We start from the raw sequence: 16,777 nt of genomic DNA, 5'->3' as shown, positions 1-16,777 counted from the left end.
GAGCTTACTCTAACCACAGTTGGAATTGTACCCACTCTTTCTCCCAGCTCTCCTGACTCCCCTTAACCTGTTTCTTTCTTCTTTCTGTAACAATTATCACCATCTAACATACAATTTATTTATCTGAGTTTACCATTCACCTCTCCCACTGTAATGTGAACCCACAGAAATATGTGTTTTTTGTCTATTTTATTTACTGGTATATTCCCAGCTCATCTAAAGGTGGCTGGCATATAGTGGGTGCTCAGAAAGTGCTGGTTGACTGAAAGAAACAAATAGAGACCAGCACGAGACAGGCCCCTCCAGAGCATCAGCTTTGAATTCCGGTTTCTATTTTGCTTCCCTTGTTTAGTGTGTCCACCATGGAGAAGCCCTCTCACCTTCAGACACACTCAACTCTTCCCCATGGGTTAGGGTTAGTGTGGGAATTGTCCTTCCACGGCCAGCAAGCGGTGAGGTAGCCACATGGCCAAAAGAACAAATGGCTGGAGGATGTTGTTTCTTTACAGAGTTCAATTTATAGGGCGCCTCCCCAGGCCTCCTCTGCTGTCTTGGTTCCCCTTGGAGCTCTGTGCTGCAGATGCAGAAACAAGGCCCCCATCTCAGACTGATGCTTCCTGGGGCTGGGCCGGCACCTGCTCCCTCTGCGTCCGTCCTTACACTCTGCTCCTAGCATGTGACTCTGTCCCCTGTGTCTTTCTCTTGTGAGGAATGTGTGCATGCATGCATGTGTGTGTATGTAGATGTGTATGCGTGTGCATGTGTGTGAGAGAAAGGGACCAGGAAGACTCCTACTCTCTCCTGAGGTGTTTGGCTCTTTTCTTGTGCCCCTTCCCGAAGCCTTTCTCTGAGAGAGAGTTCCAGAAGATTATATTTTATTCTTGTCTTCATGCACAGAGAGCTCTACTCAAGAGCCTGGGGCTGAGGCGGTTTGGCATAATTGCCTCCAGACTGCTGCTGTGCTGTATAAAAAGGTAGGCACTTTCCCCATTAAGTCCCACTTCCATCCTGTTCTTGGTGTGACACAGAAAGTGCCCTACAGGATGGGGTGGGAAGCAGGGGTGGGCAGTCCCTGGCCGAGGGCCCTGCTTTGTGAAGGATCTCATGCACTGCTTAATTTCTCTAGGAATTAGGGTTATGCTGTGCCTGGAGACTCTGCACCCCCGCCTCTGTTCTCCCTAAAGACGTTGCCATCCTCTGGAAACTGACTTTGGTCTTGCTTCCTCTGTGACCCTTTGGCCAGCTATAAGTGACCTTCCTGGGAAGGCTAAGAACATGCTATCTGTTCCCCTTACCTGGTCATCTTTCCTTCTCTGGCTTTGACACTTCCCTGCCTCTGTCTCACCAGTGAGGTCAGGTTCTTCACAGGCAAACTGTCCACCTAGCTTTATTTCCCCCAGCCTGTAGTTGAGGGCCTGTTCTGGTGGGACCTTGCCTGCCAAATGAAGGCATCTGCTCCAGGCCTGCTCCTGAGGCCAGTGACTGGGCCTGGTACATAGTGGAGGGTCAGTCAGTGTTTGTGGACTAGATAAAGATGCTCTGCAGATATTGGCCACTCCCTCCTGAACACACCTGGTATGTACTAGTTGCTAGAGGGGATATGAAGGTGAATAGACATGACTTCTGCCTTCAAGGGGAGGCAACACAAAGTCCAATGGCTACCCTATAAGACGAATTGTAGCTAACAGCAATCATAGGGGAAGGCTTGAAGGGTTTGCCCCACAAGTGCCTAACCTGAAAGGATGGGCTGGGTGGGACCTTCGTGGGACATAGGGCCCTTGGAGTTTCAAGAATGTGCTGGCCCAAGCCTTGACTTGCCTGGTGGGATGAAGATTCCTGGTCCTCTCACAGGTTGGAGGGGAATTAGGGGCTTGATAGATGTGTCTAGGCCTGTGAGGTTGGAATGGCAGGGGCAGGTTTATTGGGATGCAGGGTCTCTTTGATATGCCTATTAAAAGAGGCAGATTTCAGTTTCCCTCAAGGTCTGCCTAGCGGGAGATTCCCATGCTCATAAATGGCATTAATAACGTTCTCTGCCTTTTATGTTGTCAGGAGGCCTGTCCCCTGCCCAATAAAAGGTGATAACAGGCCTCCAGTGTGAGACTGTGTCATCCTTCAGTCCTCAGACCAGGGGACTGTCCCGCAGAGCAGAGGCAAGGCGAGCCAATCCTACCGCATCAGCTCTGGCTGCAGGGTCAAGAACTTTAGCTCCCGTTCTGCCATTGTGTCCAAGCCTGGGGATCGCAGCTGTGTCAGTGCCACGGCCCATCATGGGGGCAGTCCTGGGGGGCTAGGCTGCAGGCGCCTGGGAGGCTTTGGCAGTCAGATCCTGTGTACGGTGTGGTCTCCCCGGATCACGGTGAGTTGTGGATGGCTCCTACACAGCAGAGGCAGGTTTGGCTACGGGCAGGGGGCCTTTGTAAGCTCAGACCGCCTTGCATCACATCTGTCACCATCAACGAAAGCCTCCTCATACTCCTCAACCTAGAGATCGACCCCAATGCCCAGTGTGTGAAGAATGAGGAGAAGGAGCAGATCAAGTGTCTCAACAACAAGTTTGCTGCCTTCATTGACAAGGTGGGTCTGTGTGTTGTTTCCTGGGACTGTGGTTTAGGAAGGGGAAAGGGACTTGGAACCTGATGATGGGGTGGTTCAAATTCTCCTGCCACTGACTAGCATGTGGCCTTGAGAACATGGCTGAATCAGGGTCTTTCAAATGTTGCCATGTGAGTCAAATGCAATAATGAATCTGAAACCACCAGATAGAACAGGAGGGTTTGCTGCTGCTGCTCACACGCAAGCAGCAAACATGATGTGTGTGCGCCGTCCATCTTCCTGATATCACCGGCACACAGTAGGAAGGTGTGGGCAGAGCAGGCAGCTCTGCTTAGGCATGTCTCACCTCCCCCTTAGAGAAGATGCTGCCATCCCTAGCATGGAGCAGGAGCCAGGATGCAGAGGGGTAAGAGGATCCTTTCCTGCTCCTCCTTGGAGGGGACATGATAGGAAGGCTGTGAACCCTTAAAACTTCTGTCCGAGGCACTTTATACCCTGAAGCACATGGATAGATTAAAGGCGGTGAGTGAGAAACTTAAAGCATGGTCCGGAGAGAGGCTGTTGAATTGTACTTTTCTGATGCTGCAGTTTCAGAGTCCTCCGGGTTGAGCGTATAGCTCTGGTTTCCTTTAACCTAATGATGCCCTCCCTAGGAGCTCACAGTCTTTGGGGGAGGGCAGCCACCAAAGTTTAAAGGAGGAGAAGCTCATCTTCCAGGGCTGAATGGTGTGCACATCTACATCCTGGGACTGCATAAGAAGGCACAAGCCAGGGCGATGGTGGGTGGAAGTTCTGCTCTCAGATCAACGCTACATCAGAAAAGGGCATATCTGTACACAGAGGTGCTGGGCGTCCATTGTTAACATACCGCTGGCTGTCCAGATTACTCTTCCCTTCCATCGGCACAAAGAAGCTGACCATAGAGTTAGGCAGGTTATTCATTGCACAAGGACACCTAGCAAGAGCAGGGGAGGCTGGAATCCAGCCCAGGCTTTGCTGGCAGAACCGTGGACCCTGGCAAGGGGCTGGAGGCATCTTTTCCTAATTTGGCCAAAAGCACAGGGAGAGCCCTGAGAGTGCAGGCTCAAAGGGGTCTCTGCATGTGGCCTTTGGGTATAACCCATGAATGCTGCTCTCTCTGTTGAGAGGTGTCTGTTCTGGGTCTGGAGAGAGGAACTTACACCACTGCATCAGGCTGGCTTTCCCCTCCCTTGGTGTTGCTGATGGCCACCCTCTTCCCTTCAGCCTTCTTCCTGCAGGCTCCAAACTGCACTGTGCTCCAGACTACAAAGTGCATTGATATGGTGGGTTTAATCCTGCCAGAGGGCTGTCCCATGACCTGGGTCTGCATGTTAAAAACCAAGGCAGATGTCTTTTGGATAATCAGAGTTTTGGTTCCTTGTCCCACAAGCATGGACAGTCAGACAGTTGAGGGTTTGTACCAGGCTTGTACTCCCAAAAGGTTAGGGTCGAAGAAGAAATCACCTGCTTTAGGTATGGTAACTGCAGACTTCAACGGGGGTGGTCACATGAATGAAGCCAAACTTGAGAGGCATGCCCACCTAGAAGGGCAGTAACCACTGCTCACTCTAGTCACACGCCTACCTAGCCTTGCCAGAACTTCTGGTATGTCAAGAGGGTCAGAGAGATCCAGATTCTTACTTGAAACCACTCAGTTATTAAATGTTGGCAACTAATCAGATCTCTATAAAACAATGTGCAAGCCAAGTAAGACATATCTGTGGGCCTGATAGGGCCTGCAGCTGCCCCTGTATCACTGCTAATGTATTTCTCCTGTCTTGTTTTACAATGAAATTCAGTGAGAATGAGGCGAAGTGGTGTGGTTGGTGACAGAGTTAGAGTGAGAGGTCTCCTAATTCCTGGCCTGGGATCCCCCATCCTGGGCTTCAGTGCCCCAGCATCAGAGTGAGGAAGAGTCATGGTGTGTACATTTTAAAATTGCTGTTGTACAAATGCCCACAAACTCAGCAGCTTAAAACAACACAAATTTACTACCTCAAAGACTGATGTTAAGGTGTCGGCAGGGCTGCATTTCTTTTTGGAGGCCCCAGGGAAGCATCTGTTTCCAGGGACATTCAGGCTTTTGGCAGAATTGAGGTCCTTGTGGTTGCAGGACTGAGGTCCCTGTTCTCTTGCTGGCTGGCTGCTGGAGGTTGTTCTCAGCTTCCAGAGGCTGTCCACATTCTTTGGCTTGTGGCACCCTCTTCATCTTCAAAGCCAGCAATAGCGAGTTGAGTCCTTCTCATGTTTCAAATCCTCCTAGTGCAGGCATCTTTGGGGGGGATCATTATTTGCCTACTATGCATAGTATGAAATATTTCTGCAGGATCAGATGTTAATTTCATTCTGTGTAGAATAAATGAATGTTTATAAATAGTGTGCTCTTTCTGGGAGTGGGGATGGGTGGAGGGAAGTTACCTGGGGACTACCTGTGACCTGCACTTTCAGACTTTGCCAATAATTTGGCCTCCTGGGGAAGGTCACAGGCTGCTGCAGGGCAGGGGCCATCTTCAAGGGCAGAAAGAGCTCTGGGGGACCAGGCAAACCCTACCCTCAGGCTTCCCTCTCAGTCTCTTTCCTCCTTCCTGAATGGCAGGTGCACTTCCTGGAGCAGCAGAACAAACTGCTGGAGACCAAGCTGCAGTTCTACCAGAACTGCGAGTGCTGCGAGAGCAACCTGGAGCCCCTGTTCCAGGGCTACATTGCGACTCTGCGGCGGGAGGCCGAGTGCATGGAGGCTGACAGCGGCAGGCTGGCCTCAGAGCTCAACTGCACGCAGGAGGTTCTGCAGGGCTGCAAGAAGAAGTGAGCATGACAGGGCTGGGATGGTTCTAGGCAGTGGAGTCGGTCTTAGCTGAGACCACACAACTCCTCCAGAAGCTGAGATTGCTGAAGGCCAGGGTTGTCCTGACGAGCTATCAGACACTTCTGCTTTACCCATCTGCTTTGTCTCATGTCAGCTCCTAGCTCTTGCAGCCCTGTGCTGGGGGCTGGGAAAATATTTATAGAGAAGAAGAGTTCCCAGTCTGGGAGGGATGGGACACACATCAGGGCCCAGACTGACGCGGAGATGAAGAGACAGGAACAAATGAAACAGGAGGAGCAAGGCCAGCAGGGCTGGAGAGGAGGAGCCCGCGGCAGTCAGAGCTAGGACGGGGGAAAAGTGAAAGGCTCTGGAGAGATATCCGAAAATGAACTGGCTGAAGCCATTCCAAGTATCTGACGAACTTGGACTCTTTATTTATTCTGCAGATAAACCATCAGGTTCTTGTTCTGCAAGTCTCCACAATTCAAATACCAATATAAATCTGGGTTTTCCTGAGTTGTTTGGCTTGTCCATTACCTAGTCTAAACTCACTGGATCACTGTACTTACCTTGTAGATACAGACAGAGTGAAGGGTGATTTTGACCTCAATCAATCCTGGTAATTCTAACCCTCCTTGGGATTCTTGGAAGTTCAGGTTTTACCATCTGGCTGGACCCAGCAGTGGGTCCTCACCTCCTTTGGGGTGAAGCAAATGTAGACACAGTCCTCAGTGTGCAGGCATCAAGGTCTGTCTCCCACTCTGGGGGTGTGCGGGCTGGTAATTATAGAGCTGAGTGCTTACTGTAGCCCCAAATGACCGTGTAATTCAAAAGTTATGAAAACAGGCTGGGTGCAGTGGCTCACGCCTGTAATCCCAGCACTTTGGGAGGCCGAGGTAGGTGGATCACCTGAGGTCAGGAGTTCAAGACCAGCCTGGCCAACGTGATGAAACCCTGTCTCTACTGATAATACAAAAAAAATTTTAGCTGGGTGTGGTGGTGGACGCCTGTAATCCCAGCTACTCGGGAGGCTGAGGCAGGAGAATCGCTTGAACCCGGGAGTTGGTGGTTGCAGTGAGCTGAGATTGCGCCATTGCACTCCAACCTGGGCAACAAGAGTGAAACTTCGTTTCAAAAAAAAAAAAAAAGTTATGAAAACCATGCTCTGGGAACTCTGGTCTTCCTTGTGGGGGCAGGGCTGTTCCGGGGCTGTAGTCTCACAGGCAAGAGGAAGAGGGCTGGGCTGGTGGAGGAGGGTGGGGGAATGGCTCGAACAAGAAGTTGCTTCTAGGAATTCAAGTCCTTGGATATTGGGGCAGAGGGAAGAAAACCTCATGCGGGGGGCTTCATAGAGCTCTGTGTTTTGTACAGTGCAGAATTTAAAGGCTCTGTGGAACATCGGTCTGTTTTTAAATAATTCCACAAATGTTTACCGAGTGCCTCACTGCACCTCAGGTGATTTAGACCAAGCTACAAAGAGATTAAATGACTTGCCTCGGGTTTTGCAGCAACTTCAGTTAAGCTGGGACCAGATACCAGGGACCTGGACTTCAAGTCCAGTGTCCTTCCAATGGGTTCTTTGTGGCTAGGAAATAGAAGTCCAGAGAGGCCAAGCCTCTCTCCAAAGGCACAGAGAAAGGAGAAAACCAGGGAGTTTGGCACACCTGGGCTCTGGCCTGGCCAGGTCCTCAGTCCCAGAGGCCTTTCCACCTGGCTTGTCTCTCCTCAGGTATGAAGAAGAGCTGGTCCTGAGGGCCACAGCTGGGAACGAGTTCATGATGCTAAAGAAGGTGAGTGACTGTTCTCACATGGGAAGGATTAAATCCTGGACACTGGATGCTCTGATGCTGTGGGCCCTGTCAGGTTCCCATCAGCCCAATTGTTGGTGTTAAGGCACCGGAGCCCCTGGAACAAGAAGGTGGGTTTGGCTGCAGAAGCCACCTTGGAGCCCATGTAGGAACCCAGACGGTGCCAATGGCGGCTTCATAAAAAGAAAACTTCACCATGCACCTGCTTGGCTTTTTTTAAACTACCGGATTGGCTGAAATGTTCAATTTTAATTCTGTGTTTCTCTCTTGCGGGCATTGCCTCACCCTGTTATCCCAGACTAGGGGCTGGTTCTCAGCTTGTTAATGATTTAAAAGTGTGGCCATCATTCAGCACAATTGGTGATGATGGAAAAGCCCAGAGAAATAAAACTGTGAATGGTTTCCCTTTTGGTTCATGTTGCTGAGTGAAAGCACATGTGAATGTTCTTTAACAAGCAATTGCTTGCTTGCCAGCCTCCTTTTTTGTGAGCATCACAGAGTGGAGAGGGGGCTGGTGACAGATCTGCCAATAAAGCCTTGGCCTTGGTCCCAGGCAGGAGAGTCAGCTATTTGAGTGCTGGGTGTTGCCTGACCTGGGCTCTGAGGACAATCTACAGAGAGGCTCTGTGATTGTCACATGCTTGTGCTCTGTGGGTCAGTCTGGCTGGGAGGCAGCAGCCTGACGTTCTGGGCCGTGGCATCAGGCTTCCTTCTTTGGCAAGGTCGTCAGCTCTGGAGGGGGTCAGACCTCTTTCCACTTCATTTCCACACGTGGTCTCTTTTATGCAATGGGAGGTAATGTCATTGGCAGATAACAAAGGATCTGTCCCTTCTAGGGGGTCCCTGAAGGTGAAGATGAGAAGTCTAGGTTAGACTTGTAAGTGCAGGGTGGCTGGGCAGGGGCAGGCCAGAGGCAGAGAGGTGGGCCAGGAGGTGGTCTCAGGGCCCACTGAGGAGTGCTGAGGCTCAGGGGCACAGCAAGGGGGACAAAGGTCACTTCCCATCCTCTCGTGTCTGTCTCCACCAGGATGTAGACTGCGCCTATCTGCACAAGGCGGACCTGGAGGCCAACGTGGAGCCGCTGAGGGAGGAGCCAGTCTTCCTGCAGTCCCTCTACGAGGAGGTAAATCTTTCCCCCTCTTTGGAAGAGCAAGTGAGAGAGGGGGGAGGGGAGGGTTTCCTTTGAGTGTGGCCTGTCCTGGTTCCTCGGCTCTAGGGAAAACTGTACATTCTTGACTTTCCTAGGCTCGGATATTTTCTCTTCTGTGACCAGAGGGGATTTTTATCTTGTTCGGGTGGAAGTGGGTGATGCCCTTCCTTTAAGATGATTTGAAATAATGTGGTTAATTTCCACGTCGTGAAGTGGAGATCTGACAATTAATTTGTTAATTCAGGTAGTGTAAAAACCCAAGCAGATAATCCAGGCCTCTACCTCTGGCCAAGATCTGGCTGATTAGATTTGTGCACAGAGCTACAGCTGATCAGGATTATTCAGGCCCCGAGGCGGGGTGGCCCAGGGTGGCGGCATGCACATAAATCCAGCCCTGTTGATCCCTGTATTAGTAGAATTCCACGTTACATTGCTTCGAGGCCATGGTCCCAATTCCAGTCTTTTCTTCTTAGAACTATAGTTTTAAAATTTTCCTGACTTGCTGGTAGTTTTCTAATTTCAGAGTTGGGACTTCTTTTTTTTTTTTTTAATTTCCTGAGGAGATAGGATCAGAAGGGGATTTGGAGTTGAGGGCACTGGTTGCTGTCTCCTACAGGAAATCCACCTCCCTCAATCACAAATCTCTGACACTTCTGTAGTGGTGAAGATGGACAACAGCCAGGAGCTCAACATGGACTTGGTTGTGGCCAAGATCAAGGCTCAGTATGATGATATTGCCAGTCGCAGCCGGGCGGAGGCCGAGACCTGGTACCAAACCAAGGTAGTCTGGAGGGCAGGACTGTCCCACTGAGACAGGAGGATAGTTGTGAGCCTCGAGTTTCTCTGGGAAACACACTTCTGCACTCTAGAGGGGCTGCCACTGTGGTCCCGGGTAGAGCAGGGCCAGAAGGCAGGAGAGCTGCGGAACAGCAGTCTGGCTGATTGGGTCGGGAACAGCAGCTTCTAGCCATTGTTTCTGCGTGTTTGCCTCTCAACCCACAGTGCGAGGAGGTGAAGGCCACAGTCACCCAGCAGGGTGAGAACCTCCCGCAGAACAAAGGATGAGCTCAATGAGCTGAACTGCATGATCCAGAGGCTGACGGCAGAGGTGGAGAACGCCAAGCAGCAGGTTGGGGGGCGCTGAGACCCCACTCCATACACCTGCCGCTTCTTGTCTGGTTCCTGCCTCCCTTCTATCTTCAGGGACTGCTATCATCTTTGGAGAGGCGTGTATGTGAACTGTGCCAGAGTACACTACTATAATCAGCATGCAAGGGCTCCTGTTCCAACACCTGCTATTTGGTTATAGCTATGTGATTTTAAAGTTGATTTAGCATATTGTGCTATGTGTACTGTGGCCATTGACCTTTTAAGAGACTGCCTCCTCTTGGCATTTAAAACACTTCCAAATTCTTGTGGATCTGATAGGTGTAAACCGGCACCTAATTGTTATTCTAATTTTCATTTCTTTGGTTAACCAGTGATAGGAAATCTTTCCCCATACACTTACTAGTTATTTGTATTCCCCTTCTAAGAACTGTCTACTCATATATCTGCCCATTTTTCTATTGTGGCTCCCTTCTTTTTTCTTGGTGATTTGCAGTATTCCTTTGTCCATTCTATCTGGATTGTAAGCCTTCGTCAGTACACATGTTGCAATTAACTTTCCCTCAGTCTATCACTTGTCTGTTTGTCCTTTGTTGAACCCAAACCTTTAAGCTGGATGTGCCCAAATCCATTTTAAGTTCTTCCTTTAATGGTTTAGACTTAGAAGGTTTTGAGGTAATAGAGGTAGTCTCTTAAATTTCTCCCCCGTATTAGTTTTATAGTTTTACCTCTTGCATTTAGGTCTGTGATCCATCTGAACTTTATTTTATTTTTTTTTTGTATACACAGTGAGTAGGGTTCTAAATTAACTTTTCTACATATTGTAAGAAAATAGATTATGTAATTTATCCTTTCACCAGTGATTTGTAATACTACCTCCAGCATGACACTGAGCTCCCACACATGGCTGGCTCAGTCTCTGTCTTCTCCCTTCTAAGTTGCTGTTCTTCATCACTGTGCAGGATGTATCACTAGTAATTTGTTGTGGTTAAGAGCTGAGTAGTGAAATATGCGAATGGTTTACTTTTTAGATGTGAAATTAGAGAAGATTCGAAGTTGTCCCCGTAATAATAATGCTTTTGTTCATTTGATTCTGATATGCTTTCTTAAGTGGGGTGAAGGGAGGGGCAGTAATTAGCGTGTTGGTAGTTGTTGCACATGGGAGGTTCTTTCAGCAAGATGATCTCAGCAGACCAAAGAGTGAGACCCTGCACAGTGGCCTCTGAATACCTGAGCTTGGCGCTAATTAATTGCATAGCTTAGGGCAAGTCACAGCCTTTTGGAGTCTTAATTTCTTCATTTGCATAATGGGAATAATAATGCCTGTTGTGGCAAGCTTGCAGATTAACTTTGAAGGTCAAATAAGATAACATCTATGAAAGTACCTTGTAAATGAACAACGGTATATACAAGTATAAGGTAATATCACTAATAATGATCATTCCTATTTCAGTGCTAACATTTCCTCCCTCTAATGGCTCACCTGCCAAACTCAAGTCAGTTTTATGATACAGTGTACAAAAATAAAGGAAAAAAAAAATCCAAATGGGCCATGTCCCTGCCTAGTTAATTTTCCATTGATGTATTTCTTTTAAATAGTATTACGTTCAAAAGTTAACCATTTTGAATGGAGATAAAATAGGATGACCAAGGCCACTTGAGACCCACCAGAGTCCCCACAACCTGCACCCTTTTCAAACTCCTTCCCTTCTGTCCATCCCCACAGCGCTGCAAGCTGGAGGCCGCGGTGGCCCAGTCTGAGCAGCAGGGTGAGGCAGCCCTCAGCAATGCCCTCTGCAAGCTGGCTGAGCTGGAGGGCGCCCTGCAGAAGGCCAAGTAGGACATGGCCTGCCTGCTCAAGGAGTACCAGGAGGTGATGAACTCCAAGCTGGGCCTGGACGTGGAGATAGCCACTTATCGCAAACTCCTGGAGGGCGAGGGGATCTGGTGAGGATGGGGGCTCCAGGGTCCCTTCACGTCCCTACTCAGAGCTGGACTGAAATCCTCCAGGAAGAGAATGTTCAAACTGGGAAAGACTCTAGAAATCATGGACTCCAACCATGTCCCCACTTTGCAGATAGGGAAACTGACACCAGAGAGGGGAAGGGGCTTGCCTAAGAGCACAGCCAGTTAATGGCTCAGCTAAAATGTACTGGTCTCCGGGCTGGTCAACGATGCTCTTCTCCCTCCTGCACAGCCCCTCGGGCTGGAACCTGAAGCTCATTCCAAGGCCACTACTTTACCCTCTTGGCTAAAAGGATGTTTCTGTAATCAGCTTCAGTGGGTTCTTAAAGCTGGAATCATTCAGAAAATTAGTTAAAGGCCATTTGATTTGGGATGTGAAAAGAATCCTATCAGCCTAGATAGCCTGGTGTTCAGGACCAGGGAATAGAAATGAGCAGCACAAGTTCTGTCCTTGCAGAGGAAGACAAGACAGACATACATCAGTCCTCCAGGGCCTGGGGTTAGTGGCCCAGAGAAGTTGTCAGAGAAGGAGGCCACCTTCTCAACAGCTGAGGAGAAGCTGTGCTGACAATTTGAGCCAAGAATTGAGGGCAGGTGAAGCCAGTGTAGGGCAGAGTGATGTGTATTTACACCTGGGATGGTTGCGTGGGCCTCTGGACTTGGGACGGCCACATCATTAGAGCTTCTAGCTGGGTCCCTTCAGGGTGGGGAGGATAGATTGGGTAGTAGAGTATAGAGGTGAAGAGCACAGGCCATGAGCTCACTCTGGGTTCAAATCCCACTTCCACCACTTAATAGTATATGACCTCTTTATACCTCAGTGTCTTCAGCTGTAAAACAGAGATAATCACAAAATCCACCCGTAAGGCTGTTGCAGGATTAAGTGAGTTTTCATGGAACATAGCAAGCCCCAGTGGGAGGAGGTGATTGTCATGAGATGATGGTCAGGCCAGGCTGTCCCCGTGGAGAGGGAACTCATAGGCCTGGTCGGCTTTAGAAACCTTCCATGAAGTGGCACTGAGGGCAGCCTGGCCACGCTGCTGGACTTGGTCCATGCTTGACTCAAGCACACACACTTTTCTGTCAGCTTCCTCGGGGCTCCGGGTGAAGTCACAGGAGTTCTCTCTGCATTCGGACACTTAAGGCCCCAACCCACTCACTAGCATTCAGTGAGCAGCTGGCACTTGCACTGATTTTCATTATGATACTAATAATGAATTGATTAATATATCAGAATTATTAGTACACATCCCCAATACATGTGATTTTAAAGTTGATTTAGCATATTGTGCTATGTGTACTGTGGCCATTGACCTTTTAAGAGACTGCCTCCTCTTGGCATTTAAAACACTTAATTTAATTACATTAAGTAATGCTCATTGCTGCTAACACAGAAAATAAGAAAACAAAAGCATCCAGAGCCACTCAACTCAGATATAGCTGTCGCCAGCATTATGGTTCGACAGGTACCACCACGGGTACTGTGGGTTCCTTGAAAGGGCACAGTCCTAAGGCTGTGGCAATGCCAGACTGAGTGGCAGGAAACCGAGCCAGATGCATACATCCTCACTCAAAAGATGAGTGAAGAAGTATTTTGAGCTGGACAGAATGAGGCAGGGTAGAGCTTTCCTGGGGAAAAAGGTTTGAAGTGGGAAGCTACACAAAGGGAGACAGAACAGGAAGTGCAGAGGTGTGAGGGAGGAGGGAGTGTTTATAAAAAGCTCACTGCAGTGGCATAAATGTCTCATCATAAATGATATAGACATATTTTTTGAGACAGAGTCTCACTCTGTTGCCCAGGCTGGAGTGCAGTGGTGCAGTCTTGGCTCACTGCAACCTCCTCCTCCCGGATTCGAGTGATTCTTCTGCCTCAGCCTCCCAAGTAGCTGAGACTACAAGTACCTGCCACCATGCCCGGCTAATTTTTGTATTTTTAGTAGAAGCAGTGTTTCGCCATGTTGGCCAGGCTAGTCTCGAATTCCTGGGCTCAAGTGATCCACCTGCCTCCGTCTCCCAAGGTGCTGGGATTACAAAAATGAGATGTTTATAATGTTGGTAGCACACATATTGGATTTCCTTACTATGTGCCAGTCTGCATTTTAGGCACTTTCCATGTGGAACTCAATCAAACTTTACAATAATCCTTTCAGACGGGTATTATCATCCCCATTTTATGCTGGGGAAATTGAGGCACAGAAAGGTTAAGCGACCTGCCCAAGGTCACCCTGTTAGTAAGCGGCACAGCCAGATTTAAGTCCAGGTAGCCTGGCTTGAGAGTCCAGGCTCTTAACCACACCATACTCTTCTTCAGCCTCCCTCTGCATTGAATGAAATCAGGTAGATGTCTGGGGTATCATTTAATATCCTGGGACAAAAATGAATCTGTTTGTGTAATAGGCAAGCTTTTTCCTGCTCAGAGACATCTAACTAGGTAGCAGCAGCTTCCATCACCACTTGGGCTTTGTTGGCATTTCCAGCCAAGGGACCAGGAGGATGCGCCCCTCATCTCTACTTCTCAGTTCACCAAATTCCATGGCCGAAAGCCAAACATGGCATAAACTGGCCTTTTGGATCATGAAACCTAACATACTCCTGTCCTTTTGGGATCCCAGCAAGCAGGACCAACGCTGATGCTGTCTGCAGCAGGTGGGTAGCCTGCCCCTGCCTCTTAGGGCCCCTTCCCTCCTTCAGCATGGAGGAGAACAGGTTTGGTGCAAAAGCAGAGGAACTCAGCACTAACTGTACACTCTTTCCTCTCCCCGCAGGCTGTGTGAAGGCGTGGGCTCAGTCAATATCTGTAAGTTGGGTGTGTGTGGGCATGGCTCTCTGGGGTGTCAGTAATCTTAGTATTAGATTGCATCTAACTGATGACCAAGCCTCTGTCTATGGAGTGATAGGAAAGGGACTCCTGAGCTGATGTCTCTGGGATCCAGACAAACTGAGGACCTCAAATATTTGACCATACATGGATCCACCTGGAACATCCATGAAGTCTAAGTTAACGAATGGGGCAAATTCTGAACCCCTATTTGGTTCTGCAAAAGTAGCTTAAGCCTTTTTGTTACACACAGAATACTACTCAAGTGGTATCATGTTCTAGTAAGAAAAAAATGTTAGGTTTATATTCTGATCATGTGGGTCTCTGCAGGCAACTTGTAAATCTCTATCTAGTAATCCAGTGTACACACAGCCTCTGGGCCAGGTGTCTGATTCCCATCCTTCCATTCCCCTCGCCTCTCTACCAATCATATTTCTAGATGACTCCTCTACTGTGATCTATCAGTTTTTGCTCAAAGATTGTATGAACACCTCTCAACATCAGCCTGGTCCAAGTAGAGTTCGGTGTGCAATTTGCTAACCACACTCCTGAAGAAGCAGATGGCAATGGGTTCAGGTTTGCCTGTAGTTTAAAAAGACTCATGTTGCTGGTCCCTCAGAGAAGGAAGAGAATTAATCATTGATTCTAAAGGATTCTGGGTCATAACATGTCTGAGATGGAAGAGAATTCTGACCTGTGTCTCTTGTCCGCAGGTGTGAGCCGTTCCCAGGGTGGTGTGGTCTGTGGGGACCTGGACTCCGCTGCCTCCCTTGGCTCAGAGGGTGTGGCCATCAGCAGTGGTGCACTGTGTTTCCCCTCTGTGGTGGGGGCCTGCTCCAGTGCCCAATCTGTGCGGTTTGCGTAGAGGGCGTGGGACTGTGGACTGACATGTTCTGATGGGGGCAGTGTCGGTTGGGGAGTGGAAATCTTTTCTCCTGCATGCCCAAATGTCAGTTTAGTAATTTCTCCTTACAGAGAACCCAGAACTAACTCTCCTGTTTCCTTCTTATTGGAGTTAGCGATTTACTTTTTGGGTGTAAACCCTGGGTTTGACGTTATTTTCACTTCCATTTCTTCTCCCCCTCCCTGTGGTCCAGGAAAGAAATAGAAAGGTTTTTTTTGATATAAATTGTTCAGTCATTGTCTTCCCCAATTAACTTCGGCTAACAGATGTTTGTTAAGTCCTGAGTGTGCCAGATCCTCTTGGAAAGAAGCCAGTTAGAGTGTGTGGAAACATTTCTGTGCTTTGCCCTTGGATGAGAGGGTCTCCAGATGCTGCCTCAGCATGGAAGGACAGTGGGAGTGTGGAGCTGGGCTCCTCACTTGCTCTGAGAGATTGTATATTCCCAGAGTCCCCCAACTATTCATGTGTCCAGATTGAAAGACTGACGGAGGCTAATCAGCTGGGTTTATACTGTTGGTTGCCTGGAAGTTCATTGTATTTGCATGATTCCTGTATGGCTCCTTCTTTCTTTTGGTGTGCTTGATTAAATATCAATGGCAAAAGACTTTTTCTTAGGTACCAAATTAATGCCTGCCTCCTTCATTGTCTTCCCAACCCACCCAAAGCCCTGACTGTCTTGGTGCATCTCACAATGTGGTCCACGGACCACCACCTGCATCAGAATCCCTGTGGGGTAGTTGCTAAATGTGCAGATCCTGGACTCCATCTGGAACTCTCAATCAAAAGTTCTAGAGATGAGCCCAGGAATCTGCATTTTAACAAACTTCCAGGTGATTCCTAGAAGAACTAAAGCTTGAGAACCACAGGTTTATGTTGGTATGTTGGTAGAGGGAAGAGGAGGGTCAAATAATTCCGGCCATGGAAGTAACTGTCCCTCTGATTCTCACCGGATCGGTCTAGCCCCTTTGCATTTCTCCTTTGTCTATGCTAAAAGGTCAGAGCCACAGTCTGGGCCACACACACCAGGGCAGGGTGGGGGCAAAGATACAAAAGGGGTGAGGAAGGGAGCCTATATTTGTTAAACACTTGCTAAGTGTCTGACACATTGTATATGTATTTCATTAATTTCTCATAGCAACGAGAATATTATCCTCATTTTACATATAAATAAATTAAGGCTCAAAGAAGTAGCTTTACTAAGTTACCCAGCTAGTCTAGAATTCCAACTCAGGTCTGGGGAATGCCGCTGCTCATAAATGTTTCCACAGCATTTCCCTAATTGCTCCTCAGGCTAAAAATTCTGGCTCATCAGATGCTCCTGGAGGAGTTCTGCCTGATGCTCCTTCACCAGCTGTCTGACACTTTGCAGACAAGATGGAAGGTGACACATAGGACCTCCTAGAAGCATTTGTAGAAACATCTCCCCATACCCTCTGCTCTCCAAGGATCTCGGACAGATCGTGTTGTGGGGCAGTTAATACAAGCTTCTTACATAGAAACCCAGGAGCAAAGCTCAGACCCGTGTTTGGAAGGCATTTGCCCTTCCAACCTGGTCAGAAGCAATTGATTGGTGAACTCTGTGTCTGGCCTACTCTTGAACTGACAGTTCCCTAGAAGTCCTACCTAGGGCTGTCTCACCTGT

General features: G+C 48.7%; 1 protein-coding gene across 1 annotated transcript; it reads left to right on the top strand.

The window, feature by feature from the left end:
• The first annotated feature begins 362 nt into the window (after positions 1 to 362).
• Positions 363 to 15,695, top strand: LOC108521543 (keratin, type II cuticular Hb5-like). The gene is given in 12 exon segments (XM_017861412.1): positions 363 to 452; positions 2,120 to 2,402; positions 2,405 to 2,577; positions 5,174 to 5,382; positions 7,113 to 7,173; positions 8,219 to 8,314; positions 8,958 to 9,122; positions 9,344 to 9,388; positions 9,390 to 9,470; positions 11,175 to 11,395; positions 14,179 to 14,210; positions 14,945 to 15,695. Coding segments are annotated over 12 exon segments (1,608 nt in total). The 3' UTR covers positions 15,097 to 15,695.
• The last annotated feature ends 1,082 nt before the right edge of the window (positions 15,696 to 16,777 follow it).

This window comes from Rhinopithecus bieti, unplaced genomic scaffold, assembly GCF_001698545.2.
Source record: "Rhinopithecus bieti isolate Rb0 unplaced genomic scaffold, ASM169854v2 scaffold_56806, whole genome shotgun sequence".
Classification (NCBI taxonomy): Eukaryota; Metazoa; Chordata; class Mammalia; order Primates; family Cercopithecidae; genus Rhinopithecus; species Rhinopithecus bieti.
Note: the sequence above shows the minus strand (reverse complement) of the source record. Positions and strands in the feature narration are given on the sequence as shown.